Raw genomic sequence first — 20,557 nt, 5'->3', positions numbered from 1 at the left:
TTAGAGTGTAGAGTGTGGAGTTGTGTAGATTGGCATCTACACTGGAGTGGCATAGATAGACTGGACTGGTGTAGAGTGCACTGGCATAGGGTGTTGCAGAGTTTAGTGTGTGGAGTTGCGTAGATTGGCATCTACACTGGAGTGGCATAGATTAGACTGGACTGGTGTAGAGTGCACTGGCATAGGGTGTTGCAGAGTTTAGTGTGTAGAGTGTGGAGTTGCAGAAAAAAGGCAAAGAGTAGAGTAGAATGTCAGAGTGCAGTGGCAAAGTGCAATGGTGTGGAATGCAGTGGCTCAGAGTTGTGCAGAGTGGAGTGGTGCAGAGTTGACTGATGCAGAGGGCAGTGGCACAGAGTAGAGATGAGTGGCATAAAGTACAGTGGCAAAGCGTGGTGCAGAGTAGCATAGAGTGGTGCAGAGTAGCATAGAGTGGTGCAGAGGACAGTGTTGTAGAGTGGTGCAGAGGACAGTGTTGTAGAGTGGTGCAGAGTAGAGTAGCATAGAGTGGTGCAGAGGACAGTGTTGGAGAGTGCAGGCCTTGATAAATCATAAAACTGTTACTAGACCTGTAGGTCGAGTAACTTGAATAACCTACTCGACCTAGCTGTAATGTTTTTGACCTGTAAACAGGTTTCAAGTTGTGTGATCCTAGACAAATACTTTATTTTAGAGTAATCTTTGCCTTCATTCTCACACCAGTACACCTTCAAATATGTGAATTCAGCATTTCTGCTACACAAAAAAACCTAGTTTGGTTAAGTAGACGAAACATTTGCTCCATATATAATAGGAATTTAGCTCACATATAGGGTACACATGATCCATGACTTGCCTCTTAGTTCACTAATAGCACTGCCATCCGGGCAGGTTGTTTCTCAGTTTGTTTAAACACTCACTTTTAATAAATATATTGCTGAAGCATGATGTGAAAGTGCACTGTCATTTATAGACAGTACATTTCCAAGAAATGGTGTAAAACCTTACGAGTGACTTGCAGCTTTACTGATAAAAACTATTTAGTGTATTAACAACAATGGGTTTCAGAAAACATATTTGTCATTTGGATATCAAGTGAAGTGGTCTGTTCTGTTTTCATCCTATTCAAATATTTTTTTCCTTCACACAGAAGTTCAAAAAAATGGGCTTTCACAACTACTGAAATATATTTTGAAACGTTTGTACAGTTGACCTAGTTGTTTAAATGTTGGGTGTTATTCAACGTCTGGAGCGAGATATAAGACATAGGCAGGCATTGCCATTCTGCTAAGAAAAGATGCAATGTTTAAAATGGTGGCACTCCCACGATTCATGTATAGGCTCCAGAACAGCCCCTATAAGATTAGGGAAGGTTTTTTTTTGCTAAGGTCGATGCGCTGGTGCAAACACTACTATGGGCGGGGAAACAACCTCGGACAGCTATGAGAGTACTTCAAAGGTTGAAATACGAAGGGGCATTGCATTACCAAATGTACCAATATACTATGAAGCGGCACAATTAAGCATGGTGAACAAATGGGCATACACGGACTGGGAGGATCCGGCGTTTAAAAGAGACAGGGCAGGGATGGGAAGGAAAAGCTATTTGCACCCATTGTATGGGGGGCAGGGGGGGAGGAGGGGAGGAAGTGTGACCCGAAGCATGCCCGGTGACAAAGACAGTAGTGGAACCTTGGAAGAAACTGACCAGAGAAATGGGATGGAGTGGCCGCTTGACTCCAAGGACGCCATTACAGGAGGGATCCGGATTGGGACTTGTGGGAAAGTTGCAGGGGTTCGAGGTCTGGAATAAGATTGGAATATCCACATTAGCAGATGTATGGAACAGAAATGGGGAAGTCCCTTTCTCATACCTCTGACAAGAATCCCAAATGCAGGCATCACAAGGGCTCAGCTATGGTCAGCTGTCACATGCACTCGGGTAATGCATATCCTTAGAAGACAAAACGCAGGAGGAGTCCCCGTTAGAAACTAGACTCCTAGATGGCAGGATAGATTTAACAAAAAAAACTACTATCACTAACATATGGTACAGGGAGGAGGAACACACAGGCCCCCCTGCAACGATTACAGGATAAATGGGAGACAGGTTTTGAAAAAAAAAAAAAAAAAAAAAAAAAAAAAAAATGAAAAATGATTGGCAGCAAGCAATGGGACTTCCCAGCGCTAGGGCGATAAAAGCTAGTTTCAGATTGATTCAACTCATGATTACCCACAGGGCATACTACACACGCACCCTACTTTACCTGATTGGTAGGATGGGAGATGCAAAATGTCCTTGAGCCTAAATTGGCGCTATTAGGGATACGGGACCAAACACACCACTCACAATATGAAAAACGTATTAGTAAATCTGGGATGTATGGTAAAAAAACGAGATATTGCACAGAAATGGGGCTCGGGGATCCTCCCTACACACCAAAATTGGGAAATGAGAATGGAATTCTGTAGAATAATGGAAAAAAAATTAAAAATCTACAAAGACAGAGGGAGCATGAAGAAATTTGAGAAAATATTGGGGGATGAGACATAAATGTGGGCTCAGAGGAGGAAATCAAAGACTCCATATTGCACAGGTGAGGCAATCTTGGAACCCCCATAGTTAGATGTACAACACAGGCAGTGGGTGACTGGGAGGTACCGTAAAGGAGCGAGTGGTGAGGGCTTATTAAGATGCTGTATTAGTTGGAAAACTACGTAGAAGTGGGAATGGGGTGGCTGGTTGTTGGAAGCGCAAAGTTACTGTATTTGTTGTAATACATATAATAACAAAATATACACCAGACATCTTGTGTGTTAGAAAAAAACTGACACCCTACGGCCTTTCATTCACACTCTGTACAGCAGGTCAGACAGTTCACCTTACAAGATCCTGGAAAACTGCAGTCAGAAGGAAAAGTAATTGTAAGACGACAAACTGGCTTTTGACCTTTTTCTCTGAACACAGAGCAAATGTGACAAAATAAGAACAAAATGTAAAGGTGTTTTTTTTTGCTCCTTCACTTTGACTGAACAGACACCTGTTCTTTGTCACCTACCAAGAAGGGACAAGTAGGTCCTAAGAATAACTCAACCTGATAAAATATGACTCTCCACAGCAAGTGGGCAAGTAGATTTTTTGAGGCCTGAAGTGCAGTTGTGTAGAGTGGAGTAGCTTAGAATGGAGTAGCGCAGAGTAGAGTGGAGTAGCGCAGAGTAGAGTGGAGTAGAGTTCAGTGGCAGAGAGTGCAGTTCTGCAGAGTAGAGTGCATCGGCATAGAGTGCAGTGATAAGAGTGCATCGGCAGAATTTGCACTGGTTAACAGTACAGTGGAATAAAATGGACTTGCGCAGAGTGTCGTAGAGTGGTGTAGAGTGAAGTGGCATAGAGTGAAGTGATGCAGGGTAGAGTGCAGTTATGTAGAATGGCATTGAGTAACTGCATAGAGTAAAGTGGTGTACAGTGCAGTGGCAGAGTGCACTGGTGCAGAGTAGATTAAAGTGGCGTACAGTGGATTGACGTAGAGTGCAGGGGCACAGAGTTGTGTTACAGAGTAAAGTGCATTGGCATTGATTGCAGTGTTGCAGACTGGCATAGAATAAAGTGGAGCAGAGTGGAGTTGTGCAGAGTAGATTGATGTGGCCTAGACTAGAGTGGTGTAGTGGCAAAGAGGGCAGTGGTGCAGAGCAGAGTGGCGAAGAGTACATTGCCACAGAGTAGAGTGGTACGGGGTAAAGAAGAGAGGTGTAACGTGAAGTGGAGTAGAGTGCAGTGGCGCAGAGTGCAGTGGCGCAGGATAGAGTGTAGTAGCTTAGAGGGGCATAGAGTTTAACTGCTTAGAGTAAAGTGGTGTAGGGTGCAGTGGCATAGAGTGCAGTGTAGATTGGAGAGGCATACAGTGGATTGGCATAGAGTGCAGGGGCTTAGAGTTGAGTGTTACAGAGTAAAGTGCATTGGCTTAGAGGGTATTGGCATAGAGTGCAGTGGAAGAGAGGGTAGTGCTGCAGAGTGTCGTAGAGTGGAGTGTACAAAAGAGATTTGTGTGGCCCAAATTGGAGTGCAGTGGTGTAGAGTGGCAAAGAGTGCATTGAAACAGAGTAGAGTGCTAAGGTGTGAAGTAGCAAGACTTAGGGTGAAGTGGAGTAGAGTGCAGTGGCATAGAGTGGAGGGGTGCAGAGTGCAGTGGTATGAAGTGATGCATGGTAGAGTGGCATAGAGTAGACTATTCATGGTGTGGTAGTGGTCTGCCATAACAGACAACACCTTTTCAATTCAAATGACCATTACATTTGCACAGACATTCAGTTTTACTAATACATCGATAGAGTGCACAGACGAAAAAGGGTCAAAATTGCATCACCTAGGGTAATGATTTGTTTTGATCATATTAAAGTATTTGTGTCCAACACACTTCAGAAAGAAGAAAAAGTGTGCTTCGTTTGTATTCCTAATGCTGATATATTCTATATTACTTACACAGTTAATCTAAATGTTTTTGTGTACTAGAAAAAAACTCTTTTGTACCCCCAGTATCAAGCAAGATTGTCATATAAATCCTCTCTTTGAAGTTAGAGAAAGAAAAGTAAACAAGCGCCTTCAGAAGACAGCGCCTGACACTTGACCTCGGTCTTGAATGCACAGCAAATGTGATGATAAGAACAAGATTTAAATGCTTATTTACAGAAAGTGAGCACTTGAAAATATACTGTAAATAAAGTTTGGGCAAGGGAACGGGACGAACTCAAGCCGAAACGCCTAAAGTAAATAAAGCCAGCAACTAAAAAGCAGGAAAATGTGAGGTACAAACCAAAAACGCCAGTAATAAGCAATAGGCGGAATGCATTCTCAGGGAAGCTTTCCAGCAGGGAGCCCAGTCTGGGTTGAGTTGCGATATACAGACATGCAAAACAAATATATTTTGTTTATTAACATATGTCATCACAGTTCCTTTTCAGTTTTAAAATATTGGTGTAATTTGTTTTTTAATATGTTTCTATGCTGTTTACAAGATCACAGTGTGTCAATTATAGAACGCAAACTAAGAATAATACCAAATAACCTTGTCCTCAATTTCTGAAAGAAATCAATCCACCTTAAACTCATGTTGAGTGCAAGAGGGAAGCCATGCCTGTACAATAGCAGGACAGCTTGCTTTAGGTCCTGCAGAGCTAGTGGTGAGCAGTCTTGTATGGTGAGTCATTGACCACTCCCTGGATTTAGCTTCATATTTGGATGAGGACATTATAAATAACAAAATCTCTGCAAACCAAGGAATTTGGCATCAGTTTTTATCAGCTTATTTAGGGATGACTATAGGAAAGAAAACTAATCCCCTACGCTATGGCATTTTTGGATTCAGATACACATTTTTAACTCTTCATGTGCACAGTCAAAGGCTCATGTTCTCCCTTCTTTTTAATGCCTGGCTTGACTGCACAGCGGTCACTAGACTTATGTGTGAATCACTAGGAGAGTGGCTTTCGCTCCACTCAGACGTTGGGAGCCAGGAGTAAATGTTTGGATTGGGCAGATGTTGTGTGCTTTCGCAAAAAAAGTGCTGCCCTCCACACAACTCTGATCATTTTGTTTATTTATCCAGCTGCCTGAGCTTGAACTTTCAGTGGCACACACATGACATTTCTAATGCTAGTAAAGGTGTCGTAGATAACTAGATAATGTATGGTGTTTTCTCTGGCAGCAGCACAGATGAGATGAGGCTAGTCATTAACCTCGATGGATTGTTAGGTCTGGCTTGACAGTGCAAGCGTCACCTGACCTTTAAACCTACGCCAACATTATTCTACAGAGCTTTGCTTCCACACAAATGCATATCCATTCCCATGCTATGTTTTTGCAATGCTTCACATTACCATACAAAATTCTTATAAGTCAGGCCTATTGGCATTGCTAATGCTGGTTTCTTTTTTCTTTTGTAAACACCACCACCCTTTTCTCCTTCTCCAGTGCACACTTCTTTCAAACTCAGATTCTGAATTTAAACAAATTGGACAATGGGCCAATCAGATCACTCATGATTATTTGTCATCAAACTTATAATTATTTCTTAGGACTTATAAAATGTGCAAACTTCTGGCTGAAGATGTCCTGGGGTCAGGGATGGGCTGCGCTCATGATGTCCTAGAATTCAAGGAGACGTCTTTCCTGTAGTCTCCAAGCATACACAATGGGAGTCTCTACATAATGTCCTGTAATCAATGGTGGGTTTTGTCTTCTAACTATTGTTGTGTTGTTTCTTGGAGCGATTACAGGTTGGCTATTAACATCTTACAGATGGTGGGTGTAATTTTCGGATCTCCTTGAATATGGTGTGGTCTTGTTTCTCTGTGTCACCTACACTGGTGTAACCTGGGTGCCTTACTCAGGATCTTCTGGTTAACTTCTGTCTCTGGAGCTCTTCAACGAATTGTGGGCTTCATCATTTTCACCTACAGTACCTTTTTCAAAATGAATTATTTAACAGAGAAGCGGTTTTTTTCTAGGCCTGGGCCGAGCTCGCGGAGTTACATAAAAAGTCTGCGAGTTCTGTATCTGGGTGGAATTTGGGCACATTGCGCTGCTTGTGTTGATTTTTAGAGGCTGGAGCTTATTCAGTGCTGTAAAATCCGCATGAGCGGCACCACGCGGTGTGCGAGAGAACGCCGCTTCTTTCTGTCACTACAGTAGATTTTCTACTCGAGCAGCAGCTTTCCCAATATGAATGGTCACGACTGGCCGCGATTGCCTGCGTTGATAAATCTCACCGGGAGGAGTTCCAGCGCCCAAAAATTGTGCTGGGGGGGGGGGGAATGCACATCCTTGCTTCCAGCTAAACACTGGCGAACTGCGGGCGAGAAAAAACCTCCACCATGCGGAGGTTGATGGAGTTTTGTCAGAACTCCACGCTTTGGGCAAAACTCTGAACTCTGACGGTAGAGCTGATTTTGTCGCCCACCCCTAGTTTTTTCATAATCTCCTAAAATATAGGGACATAGAGCAGAAGAAGTTGACTTCGGGCCCTACATTCTAATCTGCCTGAAAACCCAGTGGGTAAATTCAGATGCTGCAGACCAGAGATTCTGATCCCAGTGAGACAGCACAGCAGGCTAATGAACCTGTTACAGAGATCTGTGGGTGACATATTGGTCACAGGTTCCAATTATAGTGAGGTAGGTTACTGCACCTACTGCAGAGATCTTTGTGTCATCTGCATCTCACAGGTTTCAGTTCCATAAAATAGCTGCCTCCATGCAGTGCATGGACAGTGATACATTGACAGGTGAATAAAAGCTCCAAGCGTCTCACGGTTTGCAGATGTGCTTCAGTAGCAACAGCCCTTGCTCTATAAATTAACTAAGTAGTAGTTAAGTGTGGAGCTAAACCAAACATTTTATATACAGTTACCTGTAAGCGAAAGGCCAAAATAACCCTTGCATCTATATCTTGTGTAACCCTGTATTTTGCCCATCACCCATTCTCTGCCCCAGTAACACTCGTAACACGCAGTATCACAGTTCCTACATATTTTTTTTTTAATAAACTTCGACCACTGGACACTTGGAGAAATTAGGGATGAAACAGAAGCTTCAGGAGTGAGAGAGGATGTGAAGGAAACAGGTAAGTGATGGAAACAAAACTAGGCAACCTCGGTCCTCTGTAACCCGAGCATTAGGCATCGGGTTCCTAAGGCAACACTTTGGGTCCATGGGCTGAATCCGTCTACAAATTAAGCACTGACTGCTCTTCACTCTGGGACATGAAACACGAGCCAGAGGCGTCTGTGCAGACAGCTTCCAAGGAGCGCGCAGCTGAGAAAACTAACCCGGGGGCGGGGGGGCCCTTGAGGGTGCCAGGGTCTGTTCTACCCCTGGTCCATCATGCTCCACCCCTGGCCTCCCACCCACCTCCCTGCATCCCCCCAGCAGAAGCGAGGCAACGACGAGAGCACGTGACGTACCCACTGCCGGGTTCCCTCGGACATTCAGCGCTTTAAGGAGAGCAGGGGGCCGTCTAAGCACTATGCACAGACCTAACTTGTTACACTTTCAGGTTTTCTGATTTTTTTTAAACATTTAAATCCTTTTCCTTCAAGTTGATAAACGAGTATTGGACTCTTGCATAGTTTAAAACTATGCAGTGAGGATCATTACAAGAGAAGCATATAGAGAGCCTGTTCAGTATGGGAATGTGTGATGTGACCCAAAAGTGCCAGTTTGTATTCTAAAAGTGTATTACTTTAAAGGTACAAGAATTGAGTTTTAGGTAAAACAATATTTCAATTACAATTCTCGACTGTGTGAATAACCAAGGAATCCATGTTTTACTAGTGTCCCCTATGCTGTATATTGAAGCATGTTTCAGTGGCAACTAAAGTCGACCAGAAGTTTATTCCGTCTCCATGTGCCACTGAAGGGGGCCTGGGAGACATACGTTCGTGTTGCCCCTTCCCAACCAGTAGGCCCCACGTACCAGTGTGATCCTGGACAAAGACACATCATTCCCCCATTGCCAAAGAGCCCCAGATTACCCTTGTTTTGTTGGACACCACACCTCATTTTTTTTAAATGGATATTCACTTTGAGTGTTCGACATAGTTCGACAACTTTGGTGCCCCATACTGAAAGGAGTGAATACACAGCTCTCCCTGCTCTGGAACTAAAATTTAAGCGGATGAGAACCTCATTCCTGGAGCAACGCAACATATACTGGTATTTCCAAGAAATGTATTACTAGCTTTCTGAACACTTCAGAACCAGGCAGGCAGAATATACCCGAACCTCCAAAAGAGGGATCACGTCAAACCGGTCCTTAAAATGCTCCACTGTCTCCCACTGGACACCAAGATTAAATTTAAGGCCTTATGCACCATTCAAAAAGCCCACTGCGGCAAGGGTCTCTGAATATCCGCAGAAACTGACACCTCACTGTGCTCCAGCCAGAGACATTTGCTCCCGGTCTGACCACCTGATCAGCCAAGATTCCTTCACGAGGATGAAACAAGGAGGTGGACCTCAGGTGTTCAATGGCCGAGACTGCGGAACCCTCAGTCCTAATCGGAGAGCTGAACAAGAACACCCGCATCTTAGGCAACCCCATAAGAACCAAACTCTTGAAGCTTCCCATCAACTGACCTCAACACAGGACAAAGGTAATGTCTGCAGAAGGCTGGACTTAACTACAGTCCCAACCCAAAAGGACTCTTATTTTTGTCAGCGCTCTCAAGCAACTGAAGAGAGACACACAATGCTTTACACAACTCCTTACAAAAGAAATTGATAAAGAGAAAAAGGGCCAGTCTGGCAACAGCTGCTTTACCATTTTGGGCTGGGGGATGGGGACCGCCCAGACCAAAGATAGAGAGGCAACAAGATGAATATACCACTGTTACCGTATGGCTGTTACACCGTCCCCGCAGAATGATGCAACAACTCCTCTGGCAAAGCTGAGGTAGGTGATGGAACTAGCCACTTCCTGCCCAGAGGTCTCTCTCCTGTAATATACCAGGCTAGAACATCCCCTAATGGAACATGCCAAAAAGTAGTCAGGACAGATAGAGCCTCAACATAACAAGTCACTCCCCGAGATGCAGGCGCTAATCAGGGTACACCACAACAACACTTTCAGATTGATGGTGACATTAGTGATAGGAGAAACAAACATGCTTCAAAAACCAATGCAGGAGCAGAAAAAGGTTGCCTAATTTTTGTTTACATGGTAGTTCCATAACTCAAAACTAACCAAAAGGTAGTAAACACGGTCAAAGACAAGCATTACGTCATTGTTGGACCCGGGCCCTTTTTGCAGGGTCATCCCCAATCTTTTTGCCTCCTTCCTCCTATTTTTTCTGACCTTTTTTTTGTTGACTTTCGGACTCTGGGCATTTTACCACTGCTAACCAGTGCTAAAGTGCATATGCGGTCTGTGTTAATTGTACTGTTGATTGGTTTATCCAGGATTGGCATATTTGATTTACTAGTCAGTCCATAGTAAAGTGCACTAGAGGTGCCCTGGGCCTGTATATCAAATGCTACTAGTTGCACTGGTTGTGCCACCCACATAAGTAGCCTGTAAACATGTCTCAGACCTGCCATTGCAGTGTCTGTGTGTGACGTCTTGCACTGCCAATTCGACCCGGCAAGTGTACCGACATGCCAGACCTAAACCTTCCTTTTTTTTATACATGTAAGGCACCCCTAAGGTAGATCCTAGGTAGCCCCATGGGCAGGGTGCAGTGTATGTTAAATTTGGGACATGTAACACACATCAGTACATGTCCTAACAGTGAAATACTGCCAATTCAGTCTTCACTGTTGCAGGGCCTGTCCCTCTCATACGTTAACATGTGGGCTGCCTTTAAATACTGTTAAAGTGCAGATTCCCTTTGAGAGCAGATAGAAATTTGGAGTTTGGGGTCTCTGAACTCACAATTAAAAAATACATCTGTTAGTTTAGTTGGTTTGAAAATGTCACTTTTAGAAAGTAGGTACTTTTGTGCTTAAAACATTCTGTGACTCTGCCGGTTTGTGGATTACCTGTCTGCATCAGTTTGACAGCTGGGCTGTCTGTGAATCCCCTCTACGCAGTGAGGCAAAGGGAGCTGGGGTGTAGCCTGCATATCCTGATGGGCCATCTATGCTAGAGTGGAGGGAGGGGTGGTCACTTACACCTGAATGGGCTGTGTCTGCACTCTCACAATGCAGTCTCAAACCTCCTGGTATGTGTCTGGGGCCTGACCAGGGCAAGGCAGGGTCTTGTGACCAACAGAGACTTTCCTTTGAAGTTTACCAACTTCAAAAGGCAGAAAGGGGTATAAGTAGTGGGTCCAAAACCCCATACTTTAGATTTTTTCAAGATCACTTCTGGATTCAAGAGGAACCTCTGCCAAGGAGAAAAGCTGAAGAGGTGTGCTGCTCCTGCCTGGGACTGTGCTTTGTTGGGCTATCCTGCAGTTGCTGCTTCTGCCTGTGAAAGGGGACAAAGATTGGACTTTGTGGTATATTCCTGCTTGTGAAGAATCTTCAAAGGGCTTGAACTGAGCTTGCCTCCTGTTTTGAAGTCTCAGGGCCAACAAAGACTTCCTCTCCTAACATCTGGGCTCTCTGCTGAGACTCCTGCCCTGCCAAGTGGTGCCCTTTCCAGGCCACCTGAAAGGTGAAGTTGGCAGACAAGAGCTGAAACTCCACGCACAGAAAGTCGTGCGGGAAATGTTCGATGCACCACCTGCAATGTGGCTGATAAACGACACACCGTTGGCTTCGCAGCTGAAATCAACGCTACACCTGCATCGTGGCTAGGAGATCGAAGCATCAGGGCTGAGGGAACAACATGCAACACCCACTTGCGACTGCTGATAATGGAGCAAACCCACGCAGCGCGTTTTTCTAACACCATGCGACCAGATTTTCCATACATCGTCCCTGGGCGTCAAAGTCATCCCTACTGCGCGGATTCTAAGTGTGCCGTCCGGATACCGACGCATTACTCTCTTGTGAGGGAAAAAAATACACATTGCTGACCCGACTGGAGAAAAAATGACGCACGGCCTCCCTTGCGAGGAAGGAAGTGACGCCGACGATACCCAGCTCGTCCTCTCCCTGACCAAAGACCCGCTCACCGCCAAAACAAACCTCCACGAGGGACTAAAATCCATCGCCGATTGGATGAACAACAGTCGCCTGAAACTCAACTCCGACAAGACAGAAGTCCTCATCCTCGGACGCACTCCCTCGGCCTGGAACGACTCATGGTGGCCCTCCGTCCTCGGACCCCCACCCACCCCGGCCAGCCACGCAAGAAACCTCGGCTTCATCCTGGACTCCGCCCTCACCATGTCCAAACAGGTCAGCGCCGTCTCCTCCTCCTGTTTCAACACCCTCCGAATGCTCCGCAGAATTTTCAAGTGGATTCCAACAGAAACCAGAAAGACGGTGACCCAGGCCCTCGTCAGCAGCAGACTTGACTACGGCAACGCACTCTACACAGGCATCCCAACCAAAGACATCAAACGCCTCCAACGTATCCAAAATGCCTCCGCCCGACTGATCCTCAACATACCCCACCGAAGTCACATCTCCCCTCACCTAAAGGAACTCCACTGGCTCCCGGTAGACAAGAGGATCACCTTCAAACTCCTGACCCACGCTCACAAGGCACTTCACAACACCGGACCCTCCTACCTCAACACCAGACTTCACTTCTACACCCCAACACGTCAACTCCGATCCGCCAACCTCGCCCTCGTACCCCGAATCCAGCGCAAGACATCCGGCGGCAGATCCTTCTCCTTCCTCGCCGCCAAGACCTGGAACTCTCTCCCCACATCCCTTCGCCAGACCCAGGACCTCCTCGCATTCAGAAGGCTCCTCAAGACCTGGCTCTTCGACCGATAAACCAGCAGCGCTCCCCTCCCCCCCCTGCCCCCCCCCCCCTCAGCACCTCGAAACCCTGACGGGTACATAGCGCGCTTTATAAATACTATGATTGATTGATTGCTGCCATTTCCAAAGCACGCTCGCCCGTGGAGCTTTATTTTTGGCACAACCAGGTACTTTGTGCAAAATCAACGTTTCCATTGTTTCCTTTGGAGTGAGACTCTTATTCTTTTGAAAATTCTTAACTTGTGTATTTTTGGTCTTGTTTGATTTAGATACATTTTGCCTATTTTTCTAAACTGGTGTGGTGTCCATTTTGTACACATTGCTTCTGAGTTAAGCCTGCCTGCTCATGCCAAGCTACCATGGGGGTGGGTGGGGTTTAACCAGGTGTGTTTCTCCTTTGCCCTGGCTATAGTGAGGGTCCTTGCTTGGACAGGGGGTAACCTGACTGCAAACCAAAGACCCCATTTCTAACAGTCATCAAGTGATAGAAGATATATTTGGGTTCTGAGTGGTTAATGCATTGTGAAGTAGTTTTCTTTAAAGAGATGAATCTTCAACCCTTTCCTAAATTGGAGCAGCAATAGGGTCATCATTTCTATAGGGATATTGATCCAGAGTACATAGATGGAAAAGACCTGCTGCCTTGTTTTTTTTTTTTTTGCACTTCTTAGTCTGCAGTCTGGTGGGCTGTGGGTATTTCAAGACCCACCAGAACTTGTCTGCAACATATGCAGTGGTGATGGATCTGATGCCAGATTGCAGCTAGTTTTTGAAGATCATGTGGGCCAGCAAAGGAAGGCATTGGAGTTCCACCAGGGGCGGGGGTGATGTGACCATAATTTTTCAGGCCCTGGATGGAATGATATTCAGCTGTGTAGGATGCCCTTAGGTTTGCCATTGTGGTGCCTAGCAGACCCCACAGAGCAGGGTGTTACCATCATCCAGATATGAGAGAACAGGGGTCTGCACATCAGTTCCAAAGTGGTTTCCTTGAAGAAAAGGGCTGACATTCTTTAAAAGAGAAAGCTAGAACTGTCTTTATATTTTTTGCAATGTGTCCCTTGAGGGGGAGGATGGTGTCCAGCGCAGTGGCGGCTTGTGGGAGGGGAAAAGGTGCAGGGCGGCCCGTTGTGGGGGGAAAAATAAAATAATTTATGAAAACAGGGCGCTCCCAGGCAGACTAGGAGCCTGTGCGTGCTCTCTTCAGCCAAGCAACACAGTGCCAGGCTGGAGAGAGCACAGTGCACATGTGTTTGGCCGGCCCGAGACGGCTGGCGAAACATACATGCGCAATGAGGGTGAGTGATGTGCACTCTCCCACAGTGCTCCCCACAGTCCGTGGCCCGGCCCCTTTTAATACAAAACTAAAATAAAGATAGTTTATTATCCTTTTGTATTAAAAGGTTTGCAGCTGCTGCTGCTGGCGGGGGGGGGGGGGGGGGGGGGGGGAATGCTCATCCGCTCTAGCGGAGGAGCCGCACCTGGTCCAGTGTGAATCCAAGTGACTCCTTATTCACTGAAAGTTCTAAGTTGTCAAAGTTCTTGCCATTGTGCTAGCTTTGTACCGGTTCTTGTTTGTTGTTCTTGGCAAATAACAGGGAATCCATCCTGGTTGGATTGACCCTTATCTCTCCTTGGAAAAGAAAGAAGAGAGAAAACACGAGAGAGAGAGAGAGAACGAACAAGAGAGAAACCCAGAGAGAGAAAAAAAAAAAAGAGAGAACGAAAGAAGAGAGAGCACAATAGAGGTAACGAGAGAGAGAGAGAACAAGCTAGGGCGAGTGGGAGAGAGAAAGAACGAGAGAATAGAGAGAGAGAGAAAGAACGACAGAGAAAAAAAATCGCCCAGCTTTTGGCAGATAAGGAAAACGAGACACATGGAGATAAATGCTCTGCCAGGGTCACACAGTTTAGTTGCTGGGGACGCTGGCACTCAACCCCTGCTCTTTTGGTTTTAGACCTCAACACTCCACATCTCGTCCAAGATCTACACCTTTCCTCCGAGGACACTGCCAGTCCTGCCAAGGGTCACACGTCTCTCTCACCCGCGGCACACGTCTCACGTCTTTGTCCGAAAGCCCGCCCCGCCCCCACCCTCGACATGTCAATACTATTATGGGATTTTCAAGCGACACTTGTGCGCATTGGACGACGAACGGGTGTCAGTTTCAGAACTTTAACAGGTGAAATGAAAAAATAAAAAAAAAATCGAGTTCCCATTAATAGGACTCCCCACCCCAAAGAGATATGCCTACACCATTTATTTTGTTTCAATTGATCACAAAAACGTTCCGCCGCTAAAAAGAGATGTCAAGTTTATTTTAAATAGCGCTCAATCTTGGGTTTTTTCAGCCGGTTTCTATGCACTCCCAGTTCTGCCCATAAGTAGAGTGAGGCAGAGCGATGCGATTGAATAACTTACCCAGGATCACACAATGTGCTCCAGTGGGGGATCTGTGGTAGAACACCCAGGCTGCCGCAAGTGATAGCTAAATTAATAAGTAAATGTATTTCACGGTTTCAATCCCAGCATCCCGGCTGACCACAGCATCCTGTCAGTCCACATCTCCCACAGTGGGTAAAAAATGCCTTTCCCACAGAGCTGAGTGGGGCATTTATTACCCTGCGCAGAGAGCTCACGTGGTGCAATGAAGATTCTGAAGTTGTTTTAATTCTGTTCTTGGGTTTTCTTCAGTATATAGCAAATAGGTGCAACGATTTGTGTGCTTTTGCGCCACACGAGCTTCCGCACAAATGTTTTGTAAACCTGGCCATGCAGAGAGGGAGATGCGCTAATCTGCAGTGCAATGCAGTCCTGCAACCCAAGCTGTTCTGCTGTGTTGCGCTAAGAGGAGAAAGCCGGGCAGAATCCCCTCCACCAAGATATGGAGCTGCTGCTCTGTTCGCCATCGCTGGAGCACAAACAGCAAGCCTGGCACCGCGCACACACCTCTGCACAATAGTGCACAAGTGCGTGCATGAGTTTTAGCACGTTTTGTACTAGAAGAGCAGCCTTTTTGTACAAAATGTAATGCTTGACCACGTACAGCGCTTTGACGCCTTTTGGCTAGGTTTGTGCATAGAAATATCATACACATGCATACTTTAATAAATTTCCAAAATTTAATGTTTCCTGTACAGTGCAACACACATGCAGGGGCAGAATTACTAGGTTTTGGTGCAATGCAACGCAGTAACCAAAGTTTCTGGGGCATACCGCAAGAAGGGGTGTGTGAATACAGCACAATGTCTATTAAGATATAGCACTGTTTTTCTCTCCCCTTGCTGAACCCTTTACGATGCCATCAGTGCTTAATTTGTGCTTGTTGCTTCCACCTGCACTTATTTTTGAGGGCCGGGGCTTATTCTTCTGCTGCGAGCAAAAGACACATGGGAAAGACGAAGGGAGGGAAAACCGAAGAAGTCTCACAAAGGAAGAATTTAGAAAGCTGCAAGAGTGAGCTGAAGGGGCAGGGAGTGGCTTTATATGGATTGAAGAGGCCCGAGATGGCTTCAGGATTAGGCCGCCTACTATTCCGTGTTCACACATTTAATTGCAACAGCCTCGTGTTTAAGAGGAGGGCTTTGGGCACCGGCACCTTTTTATTGACAAATTGCGCACAGTGAAAACGTGGGTGAATTCTGGCACGCATAGGCTTTATACTGGAAGGAGACCCTTCAAATACTATGCTGTTTTACTTGTTCCTCTTTGTATGTGTGCTGTACAGTGCAAAGTTGGAAAAGCGTGGTTACTTTTAAATGATGCTCCACGACTAAACCTGGCTAGAGGAGGTTTAATTTATTGGAACATATTCCAATGTACAAAAATTAGTAGATAGGGTTTTTCATTAAAACCCATGGGTTGTTGCACGAGGACACCCACGTACCACCCATGGGGCGCTCCCTCCACACGGGGTATGGAAAGGTAGAGCACAGCGCTATTTTAGGTAACTTTCCAACACAAATCATGATGCAAATCCCACCTTAAAACTTGATGTCACTTTTGAGACTTTTCACTGCTTTGAAACGTTGATAAAAATGCCCCCGAGTTGCATCCTTCCAAAAATGATTGCAGGAGAATCACTGATTGGGCAACAACCCCGGCACCTCAAAGATAGAAGGTTAAGTGGCCCCATCAATCCTGTGCCTCAGATTACATCAGTGCTCTACAATTTAAGACATTAGCCCACTGAGCTATCTTCCCAGCTTGACACTGCTCTAACATGCTCGCTGTATGTGGACACGTTGCAACGCTCGCCGCTGATCAGGCATGCTTCGGGGATGACGAGACAGAGCTGTTACAACAAGCACATGGCACAGACCCAGGCTTCTGGACAGAGAGTGCACAGGTCTTACCATGTCTTCTCAGCGCAGGTGCTTGGAAGGCCCGGGGGCTCTCTTTCGGCGCTCAGATCCCTGGCTCCACACTGGCCATGCTGCCTCCTCCCAGAGCATGGTCTAGTAACGATGCCAGGCTGATGGGAGTGCGACCGTTGCCATTGGCGACCCCGAGTGAGACCACGTTGCAGAGTAAACTCTCTCAAGGTGAGCCACAAATAAAGCGCGCACGCTTCGGTGTGCCCCAAATCCCATAGAGTGCAGCCTGTCTATAACTAATGCAGAGGTCCCAGGTCTGCAGTGCAGATGTGCCTCAGATGGCCTCTTCCTCCAGGTAGGCGAGCAGTGTGTGTCCTTCCCAGAGAGGCCCTTCTCTCCCAAACACGCCTCTCTCCCAAAAGCGCCTGTGTGGAATCTCACAAGCCCCGCACTGCAGGCTATCCGGGGTCTGTCTACACGGCTCCTTTAATTGACTGGCAGACAGGGCTTCAGCTGCTGAGAATTGAAAGAATTTCCCCCAGCCTAGCAGTTCAAACTGAGCCTCCTTGGGAGGGGGGTGGTGCAGGAGAGGAGGGGAGGGGGCTGGCAGAGGGAGAGAGGCCCTGAATCTGGAGAGTCCCCCTTTCACAATAAAAGCACTGACCAGTGAGTCCTAAAAAAGTTCACATTCATTGAAACATGATAGGTAAGCAGCCCAGTCACGTTTCACGGGCCCTTGCGTGGCTAGCTGCTTTCACTCAAGGATTTTAATTTGCATTATGGGACTTGCAGTCTTGTTTGTCCATTTAAAAATCAAGAATGCCAGGCCCCAGAATGCAAAGAGAAAACAAGAAGTCGTGTTGCGAGCCTGGCAACTGTAAGTGAAAGGAGACATGGACAGCCCTGCCAAGTTCCCCATGTCCATGCGTAATGTACTGCTCCAGGCCAGGTTCTCCCTTTGAATTCTGGGGCTTGTAGTCTTGCTTTTTCCATTATAACACAGGACTACAAATCCCAGAATTCAAAGAAAAACCTGGCCTGGATAAGTACATCGTGGAAAATTGGCTGCAATGCATGGAGGAAGAAATTCGCTTCCAGTCTGCATGCTCTGAGCAGAAAAAAAATCAGACTTGTTAGGCTGTGTTAGGCAGTGCTTGTATAATGCATGTTACACTGATTCCAAGGCCTCTAGGTGCTATTCAGTATCTAGGAAAGCTTGTCCACGAGTCCCCTGACCAGGTTTGCATTAGTTTCTGTTATTGCTACCGATTGAGTGCCGGATGCTATTAAGTGACCAGGCTGCACCCACAGTGGCACTCCTTATACCTAGGTGGCTATCACCCCCACGACTTGACCATTATATGACTGGCTTTTGGCAGCTATTCCAGGGGGCAGCGCTTTGCTCACCCCAGAGGGGAGACTGCCCCTTTGTAAGCCTGTGATCTGTCATGACTGAGACCTGGTTCCCTCTGAGTGCAAGAGGGGTGCAGATGTGGTGCATGGATACGTGAGGTGTGATAGTCATATAGCTGTGCATACGTGAGGGGTGGTATCCCTGCAGTGGTGGATATGGGAAGGGTGGTGTCTCTGTAGTTGTGGATGCATGAGGATTGGTGTCTCTGTACTTGTGGGCATGTAAGGAGTGTTATTCTTGTAGTTGTGGATACATGAGGGGTGGTGTCCATGTAATTGTGGATACGTGCGATTGTACTACTGGATAAGTGAGGGGTGGTATCCCTGTAGTTCTAAATACGTGAGGTGTGGTATCCCTGTAATTGTGGATAGGTGAGGGGTGGTGTCCCTGTAATTGTGGATAGGTGAGGGGTGGTGTCTCTGTAGTGCTGGATACGTGAGGTGTGGTATCCCTGTAGTTGTGAATACGTGAGAGTTGGTATTCATGTAGTTGTGGACACACAAGGGGTGGTATCCCTTTAGCAGTGGAAATGTGAGGACTGGTGTCCCTGTAGTTGTGGACACGTGAGGGGTGGTATCCCTGTAGTTCTAAATACGTGAGGTGTGGTATCCCTGTAATTGTGGATAGGTGAGGGGTGGTATCCCTGTAGTTGTGAATATGTGAGGGTTGGTATCCCTGTAGTGGTGGATACGTGAGGGGTGGTATCTCTGTAGTGATGGATGCATGAGAGGTGGTATACATGTAATTGTGGATTAATGAGGGGTGGTATCCCTCTAGTGCTGGATACATGAGGGGTGATATCCCTGTAGCTGTGGATATGTGAGGTGTGGTATACCTGTAGTTGTGAATACGTGAGGATTGGTGTCCCTGTAGTGCCGCATACGCGAGGGGTGGTAGCCCTGTAGTTGAGGATACATGAGGGGTGGTATCCCTGTAGTTGTGGATAAGTGAGGGGTGGTATCCCTGTAGTTGTGAATACATGAGGGTTGGTATCCATGTAATTGTAGATATGTGAGGATTGGTGTCCCTGTTCTGCTGGATTTGTGAGGGGAGGTATCCCTGTAATTGTGGATAGGTGAGGGGTGGTATCCCTGTAGTTGAGGATACATGAGGGGTGGTATCCCTGTAGTGCTGGATACGTGAGGGGTGGTATCCCTGTAATTGTAGCTACGTGATGATTGTTTTTCCTGTAGTTATGGGAATGTGAGGAGTGGTATGCCTGTAGTGCTGGATACGTGAGGGGTGGTATCCCTGTAGTGGTGGGGATACGTGACGGGTGGTATCCCTATAGTAGTGGATATGTGAGGGGTGGTATCCCTGTAGTTGTGAGTACCTGAGGAGTGGTATCCCTGTTGTTGTGTATCTGTGAGGGGTGAGGGGTGGTAGCCCTGTAAATCAGGATACGTGAGGTGTGGTATCCCTGTAGTTGTGGATACATGAGGATTGGTGTCCCAGTAGTGCTGGATATGTGAGGGATTGTATCCCTGTAGTTGTAGATATGTGAAGGGTGGTATCTCTGTAGTGGTGGATACGTGAGGGGTGTTATCCCTGTAGTTGAGGATATGTGAGGGGTGTTATCCCTGTAGTTGTGGATTCATGAGTTGTGGTGTCCCTGTAGTTGTGGATACGTGAGAATTGGTGTTCCTGTAGTGGTGGGTATGTTGTGGGTGGTGTCCCTGTAGTGGTGGATTCATGAGGGGAGGTATCCCCACAGTTGTGGACACGTGAAGGGGGTATCCCTGTAGCTGTAGATACATGAATGGTGGTATCCTTGTAGTTGTGGATGTGTGAGGGGTGGTAACTCTGTAGTGGTGGATACGTGAGGGGTGGTATTTCTGTAGTTGTGAGTACATGAGGAGTGGTATCCCTGTAATTGTAGATAGTTGAGGGATGGTAGCCCTATAGTTGTGGACACGTGAGGGGTGGTATCCCTGTAGTTGTGGATACGTGAAGGGTGGTATGCTGCCATGGTAGATACATGAGGGGTGGTATCCCTGTAGTGGTATCTCTGTAGAGATGGATGCATGAGAGGTGGTATACATGTAATTGTGGATTAATGAGGGGTGGTATCCCTCTAGTGCTGGATACATGAGGGGTGATATCCCTGTAGCTGTGGATACGTGAGGTGTGGTATACCTGTAGTTGTGAATACGTGAGGATTGGTGTCCCTGTAGTGCCGCATACGTGAGGGGTGGTAGCCCTGTAGTTGAGGATACATGAGGGGTGGTATCCCTGTAGTTGTGGATAAGTGAGGGGTGGTATCCCTGTAGTTGTGAATACATGAGGGTTGGTATCCATGTAATTGTAGATATGTGAGGATTGGTGTCCCTGTTCTGCTGGATTTGTGAGGGAAGGTATCCCTGTAATTGTGGATAGGTGAGGGGTGGTATCCCTGTAGTTGAGGATACATGAGGGGTGGTATCCCTGTACTGCTGGATACGTGAGGGGTGGTATCCCTGTAATTGTAGCTACGTG

General features: G+C 46.6%; 1 protein-coding gene across 2 annotated transcripts in view; it reads right to left on the bottom strand.

Annotated features, from left to right (window-relative positions):
• The window catches only part of GASK1A (golgi associated kinase 1A), a 145,042-nt gene extending 127,819 nt beyond the window's left edge, over window positions 1-17,223 (bottom strand). Inside the window, exon 1 of one of the 2 annotated variants that reach the window (XM_069211960.1) lies at window positions 16,708-17,223. In XM_069211960.1, coding sequence (XP_069068061.1) covers window positions 16,708-16,710 — 3 coding nt within the window. In that variant the 5' untranslated portion in view covers window positions 16,711-17,223. The remainder of the gene's footprint in view (window positions 1-16,707) is intronic. The other variant, XM_069211959.1, reaches the window with a different exon arrangement.
• Window positions 17,224-20,557: the final 3,334 nt, after the last annotated feature.

Source organism: Pleurodeles waltl, chromosome 10 (genome assembly GCF_031143425.1).
Source record: "Pleurodeles waltl isolate 20211129_DDA chromosome 10, aPleWal1.hap1.20221129, whole genome shotgun sequence".
Lineage (NCBI taxonomy): Eukaryota > Metazoa > Chordata > Amphibia > Caudata > Salamandridae > Pleurodeles > Pleurodeles waltl.
Note: the sequence above shows the minus strand (reverse complement) of the source record. Positions and strands in the feature narration are given on the sequence as shown.